The sequence below is a fragment of the Anticarsia gemmatalis genome, chromosome 15 (genome assembly GCF_050436995.1).
Source record: "Anticarsia gemmatalis isolate Benzon Research Colony breed Stoneville strain chromosome 15, ilAntGemm2 primary, whole genome shotgun sequence".
NCBI lineage: Eukaryota > Metazoa > Arthropoda > Insecta > Lepidoptera > Erebidae > Anticarsia > Anticarsia gemmatalis.
Genome location: NC_134759.1, coordinates 9,961,062 through 9,982,708, shown reverse-complemented (window position 1 = coordinate 9,982,708; position 21,647 = coordinate 9,961,062). Strand labels below are relative to the sequence as shown.

Below are 21,647 nucleotides of genomic sequence, written 5' to 3'. Positions count from 1 at the left end.
CATTTGCTTTGAACTGTACATTGTTGGCGCGTTTAATTGTCGCCTGTACGTTTAATCTCGTTTAAAGAACAAAATTCCTTGTTGTTTTAGGTGTCCAATTGGCTGTTCAATTTGCACGTGTGCCATTTGTTCTGTTTGCCAAGAGAAATGGATTCTCACTAAAAGCGGAACTTGTCTCCCTGGCGGCAATGACAAATGCGATACCAGTGAGTAATCGTCAGTAAACAATGATGCTTTTACTTTGTTTTCTCGCGCTAACGGTAACTTTTTTTTACAGATGAGTACTTCGAAGTCGGGAGGTGTAAAAATTGCCATTCGACCTGCGAGAAATGTAGCGGATCGAACGAGTGGGACTGTTTGTCTTGTTCGAGTCCCTTGTTGTTACAAGGATCGAGGTAATGGCACTTTATCTATCTAGACCTTTTCCTGTGCGCTTTCAAGTGTTCGGTTAACATGAAATATTTATTTTAGGTGCGTGGCGGAGTGTGGGCAGGGTTATTATCAGACTGCGGGGCGTTGTTCACCGTGTCCGCATACGTGTACTAGTTGTGTATCAAGATTGAATTGCACTATGTGTGCTGGTGCCTTACGGTTGCAGTCTGGGACGTGTCGAGCGACGTGTGCTCCTGGGTACTACCCTGATGAAGGAACGTGTTCGAAGTGTTACTTATCATGTGAGACTTGTACTGGCCCTAGACGCGATCAGTGTGCGTCGTGTCCTCCTGATTGGCGGTTGGCGGCTGGAGAGTGCCGGCCAGAATGCCCTCAGAACTTCTTTCCCTGGGAGGACAGTTGCCGGCGGTGTCACCATTACTGTCAAGACTGTCATGGCGCCGGCCCTCAGCGGTGTACCTCCTGTCCTCCTCACTTTTCTTTAGAGAACGGTCTTTGTGTGGAGTGCCTTAGTTCTCAGTACTATGAGCCGCGGTCGAGGACTTGTCGGCCGTGTCATGACTCCTGCAGGTCTTGCTCGGGACCTGGCCCTACTAGCTGTGTGACGTGTGCTCACCCACTACGATTAGATAGGTAAGCAATGAACATATTACTTATATTTCAATATTTTGTTAGTTAAAGTATCCGATACTTATTCAACAATAAAATGATCTGTAACTTTTTAACAAATATAAATTTATTTTATTTTATTTCCGATTCAAATGTTTGTGTTGATGTTTTTTTGTTTATTTTGAATTTAAAAATTCTTTTGTTTTTTAAACGTAACACGTTGCTATACAACAACATGCAGGGTGTATCGTAAAATAAATGTAATTATACAGATAGAATGTTTGTTTGCAGAATGAACCACAAATGTTTGCCGTGCTGCACCGAGAGTATGGCCACGATATACGTAAATACCAATCAGACAGACTGTTGTCATTGTGATAAAGATATCGGTGAGTTTCATCTGTTATTATTGAAGACAATTATTATGACCTAAGGCCGCATTTTTTGTTGATCGATAAGTACATATGTCGTTAGCCCAATAAAAATGCGCCTTTAAAAACATAAATACATATTTAGTAATCAATCGGAAACTATAGTTTTAATAGAATAAATAAAGCTTTATCTTAACAGGTGAAACAAAAAAAGAAAAGTTAAAACAAATATTTGTAGATCGCACAAATAATTTAACAAGTGGGAATCTAATCCCCTAACAAAATTAGAAACTGTAGTACATTTAATAATGCGATGTTTTTTTTCAAATAACCACACATGTCAAGTATACTTAAAAATAAAAATATTTAATCAACCCATCACTGTCCTATTGCTGGGCAAGGGTCCCGGCCTTGAGTCCATAAATAAACCATAGAAAGGACTCCTTATTATTTTTTCAACAAGGTAACTCGTATTTAACAGGTAACCTTGATAAATGAACAAACGTTTGTGAGTTTGAACACAATAGAAACGGTTTGACCTTTCAATCAATGTACAGTCATTGTCATTCGAGTAGCGTGTTTATTGTTCAAATGTATTGACATTTATACATTGTATGTTATAATTTACTATGTAGTTATATGAAGAAGTGAGAAGGTTATGAAAGTAAGTATAGTATGATAACAATGATCTGATTGTAACGATAGGTAAATTTTTTGGGCTGTAATTGAAACAGGAATAAACACAATCATGCATTTATACTGGGCTGGCAGTGTATAGCAAGACAGAAAGTGACATACACTATTTTAAGTTTTAATACTATAATTTGTTTGCCATCGACACGCTAAGAAGGAGAAGATGCATTTAGCTTTAGTTTACTTACGTTTCAACACAAGGTATACAGGCCCTGTTTATTCCTGTCTACACATAGTATGATAAATGCGAAAGCCCATCCGTTATTGGACAAAATGTTAAATATCGCAAACGACTATGCGGTACATAAAAAGTGCATGTTTTTTTTTCTAAATAACACGCGAGCCGCATGGATTAATTTGTAGCCATGCAATCTAAAATTAAATATCTTCTGACATATTACCTATGCCTCAATTCTCTGCTACTATCGACTACCGACAACCGAACTGTCATCGAGAAATTTTGTATGAAAATCTGATCAGCGCCTCTGACGGGTGTCGTAGGAAACATTTGGCAGTACATTCTAAATGTCAAATTTTCGATAGCTAGCCGGTTGTCGGTAGTCGATAGTGGTAGAGAATCGAGGTACTATTTTCAGTATCTAATAAACATGTTTCTCTAGGTGGCTGTCAAAACGGTTCATCGGCAGGCAAGCGTCGCATATCAGAAAACATTCGGACGCACATCACCGCGTCATTCTTTATCGATGAATCGAAGGAGACGTCGAGTTTTCTCGATCGAAGCTCACTCGCTGTAACCGGAGTTGGTGCTGTGCTGCTAGTGTTGTTAGCACTTGTTATTATAATCAAGGTAAATATCCTCGTTATATAATGTTTTGAGTAATACTATCAACTAATTCTTGTCTTTCTTCTATCTATTACTCTTCGAAACGAAATTTGGTAGGATATTTTCATAACTATTTAAGAAAGCTTATTTGTACAATACCTATATTCACTGATTCTCAGAACGAGCCCTACTTTCGTTCTTCGAAAAGGGTTGCAAAAGGATGGTTAGACAAAAATAGTGAATGAGAGCTGGGTATAAAAAAACGCTTGAACAAATTTTTCTTTCACAGATAAAATCAAGAAAATACAAATATCGAACTTTATACCCACGTACAGAATACTCGCAGTTGACCACAATCGACGAGGATTTGATCGCCCTTACCCCATCCACTACTCTCAAGGCCAACACTGAACAAATACTAACCAAAACCGAACTCGAAGAACCAACATAGCAATATGAACCTTAATGTCAATGTAATTAGAGTAATTTTACACTGCAGACTGATATATAGAGGTTTCAATATACAACCCATGTAAATAGTTGGATTAACAGCTATTAACTATCACGTGTTATTTGAATATGGATTTATACGAATTTTCCGTTGAAAATATACGTTATTTTACTAAAATATCGGTCTAGATTAAATCTATTTCTCTAAGAGATGTTTATTTTTAAAATTCTATCTAAACTTAGTGGTTTATTTATTGGAAATATCAATTTGGTTGAAAGATCTGATTGACTGGCGAAAGACAAATTTGAAAAATAAAACGTTTGTTATTATTCAAATGGAATGTTTTCGAACAGATCATATTAAAGGAATGGCATTAAATATAAAGAAAGGCAGTGAATACATTTTAGTTTATTCTTACTCTAGTCAAATGTAAAAGAATTTCTTGCATAAAAACTTAGTTTGAATCAGCATGCAAATGAAATGCAGTGCATCTCGCGTATGAGTACATAATTGTATTTTTAATTAGCACATGTAACCATGAATGTTGAAATTTAATTATTAATTAGGGCGAAGCAAATTGTTGGTTGCACCCTCATTAAAATTTATCTGCAAAACAATTACCTAATGAATACAAAATATGCTAAAAAGGTTTGATCATTTCAAAAAGCCTTTCAATTTTAATTCAACTAAGTATTTTGTTTAAGGTATTTCTGTTTTGGAGTTAATGTTATTCAAAATTATTATCTATAACAGGTTTTTTTTCGTAATTTTTGCTGGTGAATCATAATTTGCTTCGCTCTGACAATTCTGTGCATATAAAATGTAGACAGATCCGGGTGTAAAACTAAATGTTTTAGATGTATTTCGCTTTTGTGTGACAAAATTCAATGATCAGCATTACATTACATAACTTTCAAAAATAAAATATAAAAGTTTTTATTTCTAAGAGCTTTCCAGAGCTATGACTCGGTATTATTCTACGAAGTCCATCGAAGCTCTAGTAGAATACAACTAAAGCGACGACGCGTAAATGATCGGTAAAGTGCTACGAACTCGTAGCGTTGTAGACGTGACGCTACATCGTAGACGCTACGACGTAGCTGCACGTAACTATCAAAGTACATTAATGTTATCGGATATTGAAGCCGATTCAATTTTACATCGAAATAAATACATTTTAATCGCGCTATCTCTTTCACATTAATACTGTTGGAAGAGCACGTAAGTCCGTCTTGAACGTGTAGAACTACTTTCATAAATAAGCACTATACTAAAGTTAAACTGATCGTACTTTTGATTTACTACAACATGTATTTTATACAAAAAGGTATTTAGTACTCATAAACGGTGATTTGTAAGAAAAGTTGTTATGATGCGAAAAAGTTATTTTTTCGGATAGCAGCAAGTGGCGCTCTTTGTTCCTCTGCCTACTCTTAGGGACATAAATATGTGTGATATAAAAATGTTTTTTTTTATGACATTCATCTCTCATTTTTATATACGTTTTAAAAATAAATGCATCAGTTTCATACGGGAATGCCTTTAGAAATAACCTCAAATAATCAACAAACACACTATTAAAGTCAATGGTGTTTTGAATAAACAGTGAAACATTCCATGCAATGTAATGTTGATCTAAATAAGGACCAGTATATTTTTATGGGACCCAATACACCGCTTCACGTTACAATTGTTTTCATAATAATGTTCACATATCTAAATGTTCTGTTTGAAGCTCGTAGTACACATATGAACTCGTTACGGATCATAAGCGTATCACTTTAGGTTCGTTTGAATGCAATTTAGTAAGCATATGCTTGTACTGTGCCTCGATTCTCTACTACTATCGACTACCGACAACTGAACTGTCATCGAGAAATTTTGTATGAAAATTTGATCAGCGCCTCTGACGGGTGTCGTAGGAAACATTTTGGCAGTACATCCTAAATATAAAAATTTCGATAGCTAGCCGGTTGCCGGTAGTCGATAGTGGTAGAGAATCGAGGTACTGTTTTACTTTTCTAGTCTTTTATTCACGTTTAAACATGCAATTTCTGAGAGCTACTTAAATTATATGAGGTGTCAACAATCGCGAACGCATACATTCGTATGAAAGTTCTCTTGATAATAGAAGCAAGTAAATGCTGTGCTATTGTTGTCACATTAGTGATGATACCATCTAGTTTAAATATAAGGCATGATATATTCTAAAAGCCAAGTCTATGTACCGAAGTGATACACTTTTTTTGAAAAAACTAATGCAGTGATGATCCGTTTCCAGGATATGTGTGCTATGATCTTTAGTGTTATTTCCGACTCTGTGTAATGTAAATACGGTTCAATTATTACTGTAATACAATTTGAACATTGTAAATATGTAAATAATTGACAGTTGTAAATATATCGATGGTTTTTATGACGGATAATTTATTTGTTGTTGTTTCATTTAAATAATACCTGGAATTATTGAATTAATAGGTAAGTGATCTAAATATCAAAATAAATAAATATTAGTTTAACGTTTTAGTACACGTATTATTCGAAAAATCTAAAATGACGATATGACAAGTTCATGTGTACTGATTGAAAGAGTTATTATTGCTTTCAAGCAATACTATTTCAAAATGTAAACATTTTAATCCACCTATATGTTAGAAAAAAGAATATATATGTTAGAGAAAAGTACATAATACGTGTACATATATCTCAAAATACCTATCTCACTAGAGTCTTCACTTCACAGAACTACTTTCAAAAAAACACAGTACATACTTCACTCAGAAATTCACGCTCCATTTCACTCTATCCTAAAACTATGACGTCACTGTTCTCTGAACCTAACTTCATAACGTCCAGGGATAGTTAACTGACCTCTGTAATCCCGCTAGTTAGGACAGAGACACAGGTAACACAGGTAACCTGAGGTAACGTGAGGTGGCGTTAGTCCAATTGCACACTGATTGCCTTCTGTAACAACGCCGTGTTTACATTGTCCGTGAAACAACTTGGAGTCTAATGAGGGAATCACAAGGTGACTGGAGTTTAGTAAGTATTGTTAGTAAAATTTGGTACAATTATCTCTTCTTCTGATAGTGAAAGAAAAATGGTAACAAGCACACGTTAGTCAAAATATAAATAAAAATATATACATTAATAAATCATAAACATAGTTTTAAAATACAAACTCCCTGAGTAAATCTTGCGTACGTTAAAGGTCTTTAAAAACCATAGGTATTATTTGATAGTATATGACCGTGTTTCGTTTTGTTTTGATGTTTTGTTTTGTTTGTGACAGTGGGTGATTCAAAGTCAATTTTTGATTGTAGGGACAGACATATTGCCGAAAAGTGCAAGCAGTGAAGTCTAGTTTCTAGATATTAAATAAGTTAACTTATAACAGGTTAAGTATTGTTTTTTTTAAAGACAACTCCCGCTGTGTCTTGTGTCGCGGGGACTTTTACAAACATACAAACAACGGACACAAAGCACAACCAGACCCGAAACAATTATTTGTGGATCGCACAAATAATTGCTCCGTGTGGGAATCGAACCCACGACCTCCCGACGTAGTAGTGTTGGCGTGGTGACCTAAACCACTGCGCCACGGAGGCAGTCTTATAATCATTAATATTCTTTTTATTTGACGACAAGTGTTGCTATAAGAATCAGACTTCAAACATGATTACTACAAGTCACTGTAATTAAACAACAATACATGATCTTCATAATTTGTTCACTCAAGTACAAGTAGCAAGTCGTAAACTATAACGATATGGACTCATAACTCAGAGCTTCCTGGTTGGATGTCACAATCAGAACACATCGGTATACGAAGTGATGCATAGATACAAATGACGTATGATGATGGACAAATTATACTGCCTTCTCATTGAGGAGTAACTTAATTAGAATATTATTTGGCTATTTTAATTTCGGATAAACTGCCTGCGATGATTGCTTTAAATCGTCGTGTGAATGGATTTTTGTAACCTCTAAGATAAAAAGCGTTTAATGGTTCTGCCTAAGTTTTTATAAATAAATGACTCGTAAGTACAAGGACGACTTGAAACCATAACTATTAAAATTTGTTTTTGAATTGAACACATGATGTGTTGGCATAGTGACTACCATAAACGCTAGGTCGGGATAAACAATTTTAAGGTAACATAAATATTGTAACGAGAACAAAAATATACAAACTCAAATGAAAAAGGCTGACCTGAAAGTAAGAAACGAATAGTAATTGATACATTAAAATCGTATTTTCCTCTCGTTAATAAAATGACATAAATATGAGTGACATTTGTGTTTAGAACTGTGCCTCGATTCTCTACTACTATCGACTACCGACAACCGAATTGTCATCGAGAAATTTTGTATGAAAATCTGATTAGCGCCTCTGACGGGTGTCGTAGGAAACATTTTGGCAGTACATTCTAAATGTCAAAATTTCGATAGCTAGCCGGTTGTCGGTAGTCGATAGTACTAGAGAATCGAGGTACTGTAGCGCGATTTCGCACAGCCGGTACTATCAAATATCGAGAGTTTGACATTTAAAATGCACTGCAAAAACATTTTCTACAAAGCCCGCTAGGGGCGCTGAACCGATTGTTAAACAATATTTTTCGATACCTTCGGCTGTCGGTATTCGATAGTAGTAGAGAATTGCGGTACAGTACGTTATAATGTGCTTATTTAGTACAATTATGTAGTTAGTACGGCCAGGTAACACCAAGCGCGGTGGCGGTAACGATCTATGGAAGCGCTCTGCGGTTGTGGTCAATAGTAGGTACTGGTTCAACGTATACGACTGATCGACATTATGTATGTATGTAATACTATTATTATTCTGAGGAATATAATCAGGTATTAAAATAATGTATCTATAATACAGTGTGTAAAATACCTTAACCAATTGTAGGTGTAAGTTTAAGATAGTCAAGGTTCTTTGTAAGAGTCCGCAAGTAAATGTTAAAATCTGTATTTTAAGCTTTCGAGAATAAACCGATCTACTGCTGACGGAACTTATCATTGAGATAGTTAATGACCCGGTGACAGATGCAGGACCTATTTATTTAAAATTTTCGTCGGCATACCCAAATAATATGAAATCTGCGCAGGTTATACAGTATAACCATAAAGAATGACCAGTTAGTAAGACAGTGTTTTAATTATAGTTAATATATAGTTAAAAAAAAAATTATAATCATAATATTATATGCAACATTAGCTACACTACAATATAATTATGTGCTGTTATATGATTAAAAAAGCTATTATACTAATACACTAATTTAACAGTATCATCCGCAACGTATTATAAAATGATACCATTAGCGGTGCGACAATAAAAACGGATTACCTCCACTCCTAACGACAATACCTAACTGTGATACACACGAACGGGTTAGGCATCTAGCAGAATATTATATTATCCAACGAAGTTTGAGGCAATATTTTAAAAATTGCATTTTCAGATTCAGGAATGTGAAAAAGTTATGGATTTTTTTGAGTAACAAGATTTTTTTTTAAATAGTGCAAATTTGTTAATGACATTTAAAGTTAATCATAAGTTATTTTGTCTCGATTATTTTAAAAAGTTATAAGAAAAATCAATATCAAATTCACGACAACTTTTTCATATTCTTAAACAACGACTTAATCGTAAAAACATTGAAGAGCATAATGTAACATAGGAACTAGACGATTATTTCTTCACTTTAATAATATATTTCGCAACAACAGATTTTTCGAATTCTAAAAGCAAATCATTGCATCTCTTTAAACCTAATCTCTTATACTTCATCACCGTATATCACAAAAGCTACTAACTCCAGAGATAAACTGTTTCGCATCCGAAATACATCTTCTGGAAAGGAACAAATGCGTTGAGAAAATAAGCCTTTATTTCCATAGCCGGCACAATGTGTTAAACGACTTCAAGTGAATGGGCTGAGGAAATCTAGAATAAGATTTGGGAAGACCCTATCCTTTTGCGAGGATCCAAATAATGTACGTATTACTGAACATCCGAATCCAGTAAAGAATTTTCTAGAAAGGATCTGAATTGGACACATCAGTTGCGCGATTTACTACGCTCGGTATTGTATTGCACTAGCATGGAAGAAATTTTTAAATTTTTGTGTAGTATGTAACTTTGTACTGATTATGACTGCCTCCGTGGGGCAGTGGTTTAGGTCGCCACGCCGACACCACTGCAACGGGAGGTCGTGGGTTCGATTCCCACACGGGACAATTATTTGTGCGATCCACAAATAATTGTTTCGGGTCTGGTTGTGCTTTGTGTCCGTTGTTTGTATGTTTGTAAAAGTCCCCGCGACACAAGAGCAATTCTTAGTGCGGGAGTTGTCTTTTTAAAAAAATTAAAAAAAAAATAAAATTAAATAAGCGGGATTTAAAGACAAAAACACCAATGACGGTAAAAATGTTTGGAGCGCTAATCACTTCTTCACATAAAACTTTTCAACAATTACTCCATACTATATAAGTATACAATATTTAATATAGAAGGTTGGTGTACTACCCACCTACTTTTTTATATGGATATGAATCATGGTTGTTATGACATTGATAGTACTCATAAAGTGCGAACTAACAAAGATGTTTAAAGTACTTTATTAAATCTTTTATATTATTATGTTTCATTGTGGATGTATTCCACAACAAGATAATAAATATGATAATTATACAAACAATTCGCTTTTTTATTCTTTTCAACCTCTACGTGTAATCTAGTTGTATCGTTCGACCTTATCTGATATATTAAATAGTGCTAATAAAAAACCGTTTATGTGGAATAATAAAGAATGTGTTTTCTATTATATTATTATAGATTTTTATCATCATAATGCAGTTTATTTACTTTTGCCGATGAGTGTACAATATAATACGATATTTTAGCTTTTGTTCACAACAAGTTTTCCGTGCCAACAAATATCAGAAACAAAAGCTTTAAATAGCACATTTACAGATCCATTTTTTCAATGAATATAATATATCGATTACTATTTATTAACCTCAGAGTAATTTTAAAATCACTATGTACACATGGTAGAATCAAAGCCATAATTAAATTGATTTTGTCACACAGAAAATTATAATTGAAAAAGTGGTAATGTATATGTTACTGTAAAAGCCCGAACTGTGGTAAATCCTAAGATTTTCCGGTAAAACCTAAGATTTACCAACTCTCAATGGTAAAAGTCCGAACAAGCCAGAGTTTAAAAACTATGTTACGATATATAAAAAAATCCTCCTTCATAACTATGTTTATAACTATTTCACGGTATAATTATAATACTGTGACATAGTTATAAAGATGGAGTTTTGGGCATAGCGACATGGGTAGGTTAGGTTAGAAGGCTAAGGTGGGAGCGAGCGAAGCGAAGCTCCCACCTTAGCCTTCGTGGTTATTTTTTTTTAACCACCCAGAAGGAGGAACCCCGCGAAGCGGGGCTCCGGCGACATCTCGATATCATGAAGCGAATATAGGTAAAAGTTCGAAATAAAAGAAGTGTTCGGACTTTTCCCATTGCGAGTTGGTAAATCTTAGGTTATACCGGAAAATCTTAGGATTTACCACCGTTCGGGCTTTTACAGTAACATATACATATTTTTGCTCGTAACTGTACAAATGCCTTCGTTGTTCGAACCTTTGAATTCCTTTCATGTTGTGTACATTATTACGAGGAACAACCGAATTGAAAAAAGAAAATGAAACCTCTGGGAGATTTGTTATAAACGACCGCAAAATTAACCCCAGAAATGTTATTCCTTCCCTTTTTTATAATTTAACACTCGGACTTTGTTTTGAATGGACAAAGAGGCCGGGGTAGGGCCATGTCATACAGAAGAGGTTCTGGCGGGATTATAGACAGCTAGCGTTTACCCGCGGTTACATTTGCATTGTTTTTCGTTAAAAATATGACCCAGTATTATATTTTCTTTTTAGGATATAATTAATAATATTATTATCATGTCAATATTTTTTCTAATTAGTGAAACAATTTTAAGGTAAAAGACACATATTCTTTCGACATTTATTTTCTTAGTTGCCAGATTTTTGTTATGCTGTATTTGGCAATAGTCTTGGCGTTCTTTTCATAAAAACGTTGCCACATTTCGATACTATTTTGATCGCCCCTTCCAATAGCAGGTGAGATGTTACAAGAAAACCATTTAAACAGTTTAAATATGTAGTTTAAAAAATATAAAATCTCTCGCTTCTTCCGCTTCTTTGTGACGCAGTCTTTATCGTGGATAACTGGTAACTCAAAACTGGGAAGCTACAAAGATATTTGTCGGTTGTCTGACAAAGGAGCTTGTATTAAAATTATGTTTATAAGTTTAAGACTGCAGCTGAAAGGGGTAACGATTTTGTAATCTTATATTTCGTTTTGTAGATAATCGTGTTCTGTTTTAAATTTGTTTTAGTTATAATGTCGACCGTTTGAATGCGTTTCTCAGAAACAAGAAGTATATCAATTAAAACGTTTGGTGAAGTGCATAAAATTGTCACCTCGCCGTAATAATTGTAGCGTCGCGTGTGTTGGATTCGAATCCCACCCGGGACAAGCACAAGTATTTGTTCTCAGCCACTATGAAACAATATGAATGTGAAATAAAATTTTAAATAAAATTTTGCGATGTCACTTGTTTACAAGTGACATCGCAAAATTCCACAGTTATGATATTAAAGTAACGACATAAGAATCCTAAAAATATTAATAATGATGAAACAACGTAAAAATCCAACATTAACTAATTAGATTCGTTACCTGAATTTATAAAAGTTACTTTGTCAAATCGATTTGTACAGATCTCAATTTGTTCAGCAAATAAAGGGATAAATAACAAAGATCTTTTGAAGTTTCCCCTTTACCTTCGCAACGATACTAGATCACGAGTTGACAAATAAAAATCTTCGGATTAAAATCTTAGAACATTTTCTTTGTATGTATAAAAGAAGTATTTATTTAACTAAGTAATGTTCGTGGATTGGCTTATTTTGTGTTAGTAAAATATTATATTCATTGCCTAACTAGCGGACTGGCCCGACATCGTCTGGGTATAGCACAATTCTATCCTGTTGATTTCATTACCGTTGGAATTCTGATCCCATACAAACTTTCTCCCGGCAATTGCAAACATAATAGAAAAATAATTACTTAATTTAGTTTAGTTATTCAAAAGCTATGCGCATACATACATTAGATTGATTCATTTTAATTTATATAGATATTTTATAGTTTGCTTGTCATTTTGACACAGATTATATTGACCGTGATCGCATAAGATTATAAAAAAGGCAACGCGAAAATATTTTTCGTTTCAAAATCATGAATCAAAGTATGGATGGAATATTTCTTCTTTATAATATTATCACCAAAACACTCAAGTTTTAGGTGGTGAGGTTAATTCAAATTGTTTTTTATATGAATACTAAACAATTTCAATTAATTGAACGCGACTGAAGTTGACTGACTAGCTTCATTCCTTCAAGTCGTTCACAGAGCTTATCTTTTATATTTACGGTGAAACATTAAAAATATACGACACCCAGTCTAAAGTGCTATAAAAATGTAGAATATATTTGGCTTAAAGTTAGGTTTTAGAGCACCTTAAAGATTATCTGTGGTGAGTGTGGAATTGTGCTAACGTGATTACCTTATCTTTTGCGACGTCACCGCCGTTGCCACAACTTTATATATTTTTGAAAGTAAAAATGCACTCTGACGCTTTACCAGTTTAGTTTAGAACTCTAATCACTCTTTTGCATTCTATATAAAATAAAGAAAAGTACGAAAGTGGACCATGTCGTAAGAAGGAATAGAGGCTAAAAAAATATGACGCAGCTGGATATAAGTAATATGTACGTATTTGTATGAAATGTATTAACTTAAAAGTATAACCGTGAAAATGTGACTATGAATGCGTGTATTGCAAAACATAATATAATTATGTTCTCGACTGTACAAAGAGTAAAAGCACATTCTATAAATTCTGACGCCTCAAAGGCTCTCAGAAAATTCCGCCCAGATTTATCTTTTCTAAAAGAAAATCTAGCTATTCCTTTATTACAATGTAACAACACAATTTTACTTAGCGCTTTTATCTTGAAAACCTCAAGTTGCTCTATAAAAAATTTAAAAGCATCTTACAGGAGAAAAATAAAAGGAAATATTTCGAACAGTCCGCGCCGGCTTCCCGATTCTTGAATTATTGATTTGCTTTGTTTGAAAAACGTGTTGTGACCAACGTATCTTGACCTCACCGGGCTTATTCAGCTCCCCTTAGTCTAAAGAAATTGTTTGAAATCTCAGAGGGGCGGGAGGTCAACTTAGCTGTTTCTTAGCAACGGTCAATTGTGTAGAGGTTTCAAAGGTTGACCAGATGATTGCTAAGATTCCTGAAGTTTTCTTTGAAAAATTCTGCAGACTTTTATGTGATAAAGAATGTTGGTGAGGTGAGTTGAAAATGTTGTTTGAGGTTTTATAGGTAAAATGTTATTACATTTTTAAGTAGCTACTATATTTATGTTATAGAATGTAAAATGAATGAAAGGCTACAAAAAGTATACGGTAAATAAAGTAAAGAAATTGACTCACAGATATTTTTTGTGTGATTAATATAGCGACTATTCTACCCTAGGGTATAAGCAAACGTGTATGAAACATGAACGCATTTGACCCACCCAGGACTCGAACTATACATTTTGAAATGATTAGTTTTACACACAACCGGTAATACCAAACAGGCTGTAAATCTTAGGTTTCTTGCAAATATGTTAAGCAATAAAGAATCGTTTACGTAATTTAATATCTACATTTCGAGATTTTACTTTAACAATACATTTTGGCATTGAAGGAAGCACAGCCTTTTTCAATAATATTCACCCACGTATATAATAAGGGAAAATATATTGCGTTTCCATACAATTCTATTACACACAAATTACAAGGAAAAGTGGCAGTCTACCCGTGCTTGTAATCTGTATGTATATAAATAAGTATATCGTCACCACTGTTTACTTACCTATGTAGTAAAATTTGTATTTTCTCTATTGAAATATTTAGTAAGACAGGTTTTAGTATAAAATTATAACAAATGCTTTTTTTTATATCTACTTATACAGCTGCGATTTCCCACCAAGAAACTTTAGAGAAGCTATAAAAATTTTGCATGAAAAACTGATCAGCCTAGCGTATTCCAAAATAATGAAATTGTGCATTATAGTTCAAAATGCTGGAAATCCCGTCACTAGTGTGAACAAGCTTCACTTGTAACCAACACGGGGTTTACTCTACTTAACACATACATTTTAAATATCGGTATATTTTTATTACATTTATTACTTCGAAGAAATTTTAGGTCAATTTAAATAAAACTCATTCCAAATTGTTTTCCCAAAGAGGAAAAGAGAGGGAAAATTATTAAAAATCATGAAAACAAACATCGGGCAATAATTTGTCTTGGTGACAAATACCGGTCGCGGGCGTCCAATAAATACGGGGTTTCTAAGCATTGTTTCCAGATTCCTCTCATTAATCATTTTTATGTCTGTAATTAATATAAAGATTCTGGCGACAATAGGCCCGGGGAGTTATTATCTTTTTGAGAAAAACTTTTCCTACGGATAATTCCGGCAACTTGGTGATATAATATGGGGTTTGTGATTCATGGTTTATTTACAGGTAAGTGAAATACGTTTAAGTTCATTCAAGACCCGCTATTTATTGTCAAACAAAACTATTTATGCCAAGCGTATTTTTTACGTTTTATCGAATTAAAAAACTGACAGAATATACTTTGTGTTTTCTTAAATTAAGTGATTAGCGATTGTTACCTAATGATAAACAATTACCGTAAAGAAAATTTGGTATTTATTCAAGTACTTTATTATGAGTACGGATTAGATTCAATGTATGTATAATGTTGTTTTTTACGTTTATTTCGTTATGTGGTAAGTTAATTGGTACAGTGGGGGAGGCCTTTACTGAACAGTGGGTAGAAGTGGGCTGAATATATGATAGAAGTTAATTGGCACAACAAATTATACAATAAAAATATATTGAATAAGGCTACATCAGGCGGTAACTAAATAAAAAATATGTGGAAAAAACTCCCAAGTACAAAGGTTCTAATACATAAAACTCTGCCGTTACTGAGTGACTGATGGACAACGCACAGCTGAAAGTACTGAACATAGAAAGTTGAACTTTGGTATCAAGATTACGTAAGAATTAAAGAAAAGCACTAAGAGAGGATTTTTGGAAAATCCACACGAAAGGGGTAAAAATCCAAGCGGGCGAAACCGTGGGCGGAAGGCTAGTTCATTATAATAATAATATAGTATCTTTGTATTATTCAAATATTACCTTAATGTAGTATAATGTATAATCAACATTACCTAGACACGTAAATGCCGGTCTAATGATATGAATATGTCGTGAAGAGATTAGTGAGAAACCCAATTAGCTACTAGCCGGCTGTGAACTGATTTAATTGATTTAATAAGTCTATCATAGTATATGACCAAAAGCACTTGTTTTATTAACGCTATATTACTTCGATAAAATGTAGTGATGAAAATATCTTTTGCCACCCTTGCACGAATGAGTTATGGTCTCGATTCCTAACGAATGTTTGTATGATTAGCTAACCTGTATTTCTTGCATGCAATAGGTAACTTGTTAGATCCCAGATCGAGTTAATTTCTTTAAAATTGTATCAGTTGTTTAGCCTTGAAGGCGTAACTGACAGACTCTTGCATTTATAATTATAGTGTGTGAATTAAATCTTTAGAGTTTTTTTTTTATTATTCTTAACCTTATCTTTAAAGATATACTCTGCTACAGTCAAAATATTACTGCATTATTCGACCAAGTACCATACGTAACTTAGTTATATATTAGATAATGTATTCTTTTTTTTCATCTATATAAAAAAACTCCCAAGTGAACTAAGCTGGATATAAAAGTACAGTTTAAAAGGCGAAATAATGCCGACAAAATATAGCACCCCCAAGTATTTTTCAACATTAGCTAAAAGGTTGAAACGTAATGGGCGGGCGAAAAAGGTTTTTTAAAATGTGATTTATAAAACGTCAATCACGAGTCACTTTTAACATGAGAGAAATGGTGTTATGAAGAAAGGCTACTGATTATTTTTAATGAACCTGTTGAGAGGCTTAAAAAATCTGTTAGGATTCCTTTGAAGACACTATCTTTATTATTGGTAAAAAGTAAAGTTTGGAACTTTGGATTTAGAGGGAAATTTCTGGAAGCAAGAACTTTTGATTGTTTTTATTTAAGCCTGTTCTTTTAAGCATCTCATTGCCTATATTCTTAAACTCGTAACGGCAAAAATGCTATTAAAATCTTGTATTTGTTATTATAAGCTAGTGGGTATCGTTGGTGTATAGCCTTGAATTAAGCGTAACGAAAATTCCGAGTCAATATTTCAAATGGAATATTTAGAATAATAAATATAATCTTACTTCACCTAGCAACTGAAAAGTATTTAAGAAAACCAATAAATAAATGAATTCATAACTAAAACTTCAAAGGATTTCTGAAAAAGTAATTCGACGCACGTCAGAGTAAACGAGATTCCTTGAAAAAATTAAGTGGCCGACTGTTGGTTCCCGGTATAATATAATACATTAAGATTAGGCGGAGTAGAATGAATATCAAAATAGTATTAATCTATAAGAAACCCTATATAATTAAATATATAACCTATATTTAATTCTGGTCCTTTCTTTCGATATTGTAACTAACGCCTATCATAAGTATCAAAATTTGACGTAGATTAACACCCAATTACACCCAAAACAACTATTTATTTTGTGTATTAAATACTTTTTGGTCGATGCATGTCTCTGTGTGAAGAAGGTATTATTTTATATTAAATACATAATATGTACGTAGATTAGTATTGCGTATGAATCAGACCCATAAATTGAATAAATCAGTAGCGGCTGGTCACTATTATCACCGTACCTATGACATCCACTTTCGTGAGTTATATAAGTATATAGAGTAAGTTTATTCAGTAAATAATTAAAATGGTATCCTAATCTCAACTTTACATAATTTACAAGACGATTGGAGGACTTTTGATACTTCACAGCACTTGTAGTTCTACAACTGTATAATAAAACATCACGAAAATAAAGCCATGTATATTTTTGCAATATTACTTTACCTGTTGCTGAAGCCATAAAGTAAGGCTATAAAGTGTGGAGGTGTATTAAGTCATACATTCAAAAACCGATATGTTATCACCGTGTAACGACGCGCTTGCTTTAAGAGTATTGTGAACAATTTTTTATGGGTTTTTGTTCTAAAATTTTGGATATTTTCGCGTTTTAGTAGTATTTTTTATTAAAGGTAAATAATAGTAGTAAAAACACAGATTGATTTATCACGTCAAGCTACGCTTGTCGAGGTTGGTCTATGGTTAGGTGGCCATATTATACATACCAAGTCGGAAGGCAGGCCAAATTGTAGGTACCGGGGCTGTGGTTTTCAAAGATCTTTGTCACTCGTTACCAGCTGCCCAGGTTGTCCAATGGCCTATCGCTACGCTGTAAAATACTGGTATTCAGTTGCAACCGTGGAAACCGACATTAACATAGTTGTAGAAAAGATAGCTGATAATGCATATTTTTAAACTATCGCGCTTTCTACTCATGATGTTAAATTGCTAAACGGGTCAACACGACGAGAATTTAAAGGTTACACTGATTATGGTCACGGGCCACTATACTAGGCCCTTGACCATGATCGATGTAACTGGATCGAAATGTCGTGCAACTAATATAGTAACTGCTAAAATTATTTTAAGACCCGTTTAGCTATTTAGTGATAGATAGATAAGTAAGTTGTTTTGTTATTTGACCTTTAGAAATGCGGATCAAGAGTTATTTGACTTTCAGAATCGTGGATTCAGAAATTACTTTATTTACACAGTGGCCTTAACAAATTAATCTTAATGGAATTTTAACAATTTATTTTAGTGTCTACATTAATTGCTTTTGAGTTACAATAATCCTGTTCCTTTCTGTGTTTTATCATTGATAAAAGGTTTTATTTTTAAAAACAGTAACCAAATGAAAAATGTGTAGCCTATATTTTTGTAATATTAGGTAGGAGAAAAAGTCTTTTCGCATTATAGTATGTAGGAACTTGTAATAAAATCTTTTCTCTACACAAAAAAGCTCGATATTTGGGTACCTCACGAGCTCACCGAAAGAAACCTAATGAACCGTGTACTCATTTGTGATTCTTGAAGCCAAAGAGATTTTATTACAGGTTCATACATACTATAATGCGAAAGGACTTTTTCCCCGACCTAATAACAAGCATATTTTTTACTGGGTACAAAAAATACACTACGGGCAAATTAAACTTAAAACTTTAAAGACACTTTTAAAACAGAACCTTCAAAACTTCACGGAAATTGGCTCACGAACTTTAAGCCTAACTTTTTAATCATAATAGCTAAAACCGCATACAAGAAGCAGAGGTCGATAGTGACTGTAATTCCCAAAGCCCAGTGGGTTGGAAAATTGAGAAGTGGATTAGGCAAATCACTTTTCATTCCGTCCTATGCCCGACGAAGTTTGCCCTTTTAAATTTTATTATCTCAGAGGCACGATGTCTGCTGATACCGCTTCAGTGCTAACGGGGAGCGGAACATTAAATTTGAATAATTAATTTTAATATCTTTCTTTTTTTGGGAAACCCCCGTATTTTGGGGAGTTGATATTTTATTGAATAATATTTCTGAATGTGATGGATGATGGATTGAGTGATTATGACGTTGCTGTGAACGAGAAAATTTCACCATACTCTTGAAGGATAATGTGTAATTTTATGTTATATAGCCTTGGTTTCTCTATTTCAAAGTCAGATGTAATTTTGTTAGTGATTTCCATACATTTGTAGGCACTTTATTTAGCAAATAATATAATTTATCTAAAACTTAAATATGGATAGTGGAACTGTGTGAATTAATGTTATTTTAGTGGATGATAATGTTAGAAGATATTCAACTGCGTACTTGTCAAAGAGCTTCGAAAAAATGGTCATCTTAATTAAACCATAACATTTAGTTTAAGCTTTCGTTAGATAATATCTTACATCATTCGAGATATGAGGAGGCATTAATTTTTCCCTGACCGTTTGAAATTTCTACTAACCGTCAAACAAAACCCAAAAAGATATTTTTTTTTTCACATATTTTGTTTAAGCAAAAAGAAATCAAAGACTGCATTTAAGTTTCACGCTAACCGCTCGCAATGCTTCCACGCCTTTGGTTAAGTGAAAATGAATTTCATCGCGATCGACTGGCTATGTTAACTTACGAGCCTCTAAAGAGTTTACTCGTCACAAATTCCACAATTTCTATTTCAATATTTGTTGTTACAAATTGGTAGGTTTTCGGTTTTGTGAAAGATTTACTCAGAATTGGCTCGCTTCGGCGTATCCATAAGCTGCGCAATAAAGTTGGAAACTTATATTTATGCCTATTCCTTTTATATGAAGACTATTGTTTTAAACGGATGGCAGTGGCATTTTTCAAAATTGTTAACCTTATATGTTTACATAATACATCAAATCAACCTTTCTTCCCATAGAGGTAAGCAGACACTAAGGAACACTACTTGGTACTATCCTTACAAACTTTCTAGGCTTCATTCAGTCTTATGTATTTCTTTCTATAATATAACAATTTGGGAGCTGATTTGGGAGCTTTTGCTTTCCAAAGCAAATTGCATATTACGCAAATAAAACCATGGCTTTGGATTTACGATATTCATTACATACTCTTAAAATCAAAATGTTTACGCATATCCAAATTGCCCGTGATGTTATTTTAAACGATTCCTTTGATCCTCTAACCAGTTCGTTAATGATGTACGTATGTCAAAAATCAGCTGATGAGTTCTCGACTTTTTTAATACCTCTCACAGTAATAAATCTACTTTCACATTCGACTCTTTATATATTTGTAAAAGTAACTGTGACACAATAATTTTATCTAAAAGAATTAAGCCTGTTTGATACAAAATAGGAACAAACATGCACACTATTCACACTGTCACATAAGTGTACACATTTTCTCATTTATAATATTAGTACGAAACTATAAGCATACATAACTATTGTTTCACACACGCAAAAAGTTTTATACGATGACATTTTTCCTGTTATATTATGTAGGAAAGCCTATACATTATGACATCGTATTAAAACTTTAGCCCAAAGGGTCCCAAAGTAACCGATCAACGCGACAAAAACGTCCCGAACTAAAAGTGTCATATACAATATACATACAAAAACATCACTATTCTATCTATCTCATAACAGAAGGAAAACCCATGCAAATTAGGTAGCCACCTATTTATTTTCGAATCGTATAGTCCGAGTATACGTTTGACAAGGGTCGTATATATCATTCGAGTTCGTATTTTCACACTTTTTTGTGTGGATGTGTGACCTCCATTTGTTATGGGCGTATCGTTTTGTAATGAACACGAAATTGTCATGGGATGATTTATAATGATATACTGTTGAGAATATGGGCGGATTTTCAGAACATTAACTGGTTGGGAATATGCTTGAATAATTACGTTTAATATTACATTTATTCTGATCTGCGCATTATTGTAGGGTGGTTCGGTTTTTGCCTAAGAACTCCTTATTTGATATTTTTCAAGCTACCAATATTATATTGCACAAAAACAATTCTGTTAACGTAAACTGGGAGGATATGCTTAGTTTTTTTTAAGGAAGTTGGATAGAATGTAATCTAAATTAACATACCATTTAATATTGACTAATTATTGAATAAGCTTCTTAATTTCTATAGATGCTTATATACGGAAAGGTACCCTTCATTGCTGTAGAAGTAGGATTTTTGTAACGTAGGACAAAAGTGGAAGTATTCGATAAACCTCAGTCCACACCTTCGGCTATAACCATGACATTACACCATTACGACAAATTACTAACATTTATGTACTTCAAATAAATCTTCGCAAGTGTCTGTACCATGTGTAGTTGTACACACATAGACTACAGTGAAACCTCAGCTTTGTATAAAGTTGGAACTTGAGATACAGGACATAAACTGGACTGGCCCACATTGTTATCTTGAACAGTTTCTACTGCAATGACTTCAATTGTGATTGAAGTGGTTTTGTTACTGCGTCTTACTGAGTTACGTTGTTTCTATTTAAAGATTTTAAATTATTTAAGTTAAGTTTAGGTTAAGTCAATGATTCCGGGCGAAGTCGTTATCTTACTACTTTATT

The 21,647-nt window shown here is 33.6% G+C and overlaps 1 protein-coding gene across 1 annotated transcript in view; it reads left to right on the top strand.

Annotated features, from left to right (window-relative positions):
* Positions 1-5,719, top strand: part of LOC142978867 (furin-like protease 2) — a 39,917-nt gene extending 34,198 nt beyond the window's left edge. Inside the window, exons 7-12 of the mRNA XM_076123461.1 lie at positions 91-206; positions 278-395; positions 472-1,026; positions 1,294-1,391; positions 2,687-2,874; positions 3,140-5,719. Of these exons, the coding sequence (XP_075979576.1) occupies positions 91-206; positions 278-395; positions 472-1,026; positions 1,294-1,391; positions 2,687-2,874; positions 3,140-3,301 (1,237 nt within the window). The 3' untranslated portion in view covers positions 3,302-5,719. The remainder of the gene's footprint in view (positions 1-90; positions 207-277; positions 396-471; positions 1,027-1,293; positions 1,392-2,686; positions 2,875-3,139) is intronic.
* The last annotated feature ends 15,928 nt before the right edge of the window (positions 5,720-21,647 follow it).